The sequence below is a fragment of the Penaeus monodon genome, chromosome 31 (assembly GCF_015228065.2).
Source record: "Penaeus monodon isolate SGIC_2016 chromosome 31, NSTDA_Pmon_1, whole genome shotgun sequence".
Classification (NCBI taxonomy): domain Eukaryota; kingdom Metazoa; phylum Arthropoda; class Malacostraca; order Decapoda; family Penaeidae; genus Penaeus; species Penaeus monodon.
Window position 1 is genome coordinate 7,524,009 of NC_051416.1, and position 632 is coordinate 7,524,640.

Below are 632 nucleotides of genomic sequence, written 5' to 3' on the forward strand. Positions count from 1 at the left end.
GTCCCCCCCCCCCCCATCTTTCTTTTAGGTGCTGCAAATATGCATGATGTTTTTATCAACAGGTTGGATGCAATTGGTTATTCTGATATACCATATGACTGGAGCATCGCAGAAATTACCAATATACATGCATATCCGTGTCCTGGTATCAGCATATGTCTTCCTGACAGGATATGGTCACTTTTCCTATTATTGGAATGGCAGAGACATGGGCATTGTGCGATATTGTCAGGTGAGTTATGACAAAGTTGCTGACAATCATCTTGTACATGAACACAGTATATATTAGATATCCTATCATACTTAACATCATGTGTGTGGTCATATTTTGTACATTTTGTAGGTCAAACTTGTTGTTGATAAATTAATAGGTAAGAGTAAATGCAATGTGCAGTATTAAATCTTACACAAACTGAGATAAAAAGTCACAGAATATGCTAGTCTAGAAACATCCAGCAACTCTCTCAACTGCCGCTAAAAATTGGTTCCAGCCCACATGCTCATCCAGATGCACTACCCAACGGAAGTCATGCACCTTTGGCCTAGACTAGCTCACAATTCCCTCATCAGTCATTCATCTACCACTCACCAGTCCAATGACAAGATTTTTTTATATCTAGTTTCCAATATAT

General features: G+C 38.8%; 1 protein-coding gene across 1 annotated transcript in view; it reads left to right on the forward strand.

Moving 5' to 3' along the window:
* LOC119593021 (N-acetylneuraminate 9-O-acetyltransferase-like) overlaps positions 1-632 on the forward strand; it is a 28,303-nt gene that overhangs the window by 20,779 nt on the left and 6,892 nt on the right. Inside the window, exon 11 of the mRNA XM_037941916.1 lies at positions 63-232. Coding sequence (XP_037797844.1) covers positions 63-232 — 170 coding nt within the window. The remainder of the gene's footprint in view (positions 1-62; positions 233-632) is intronic.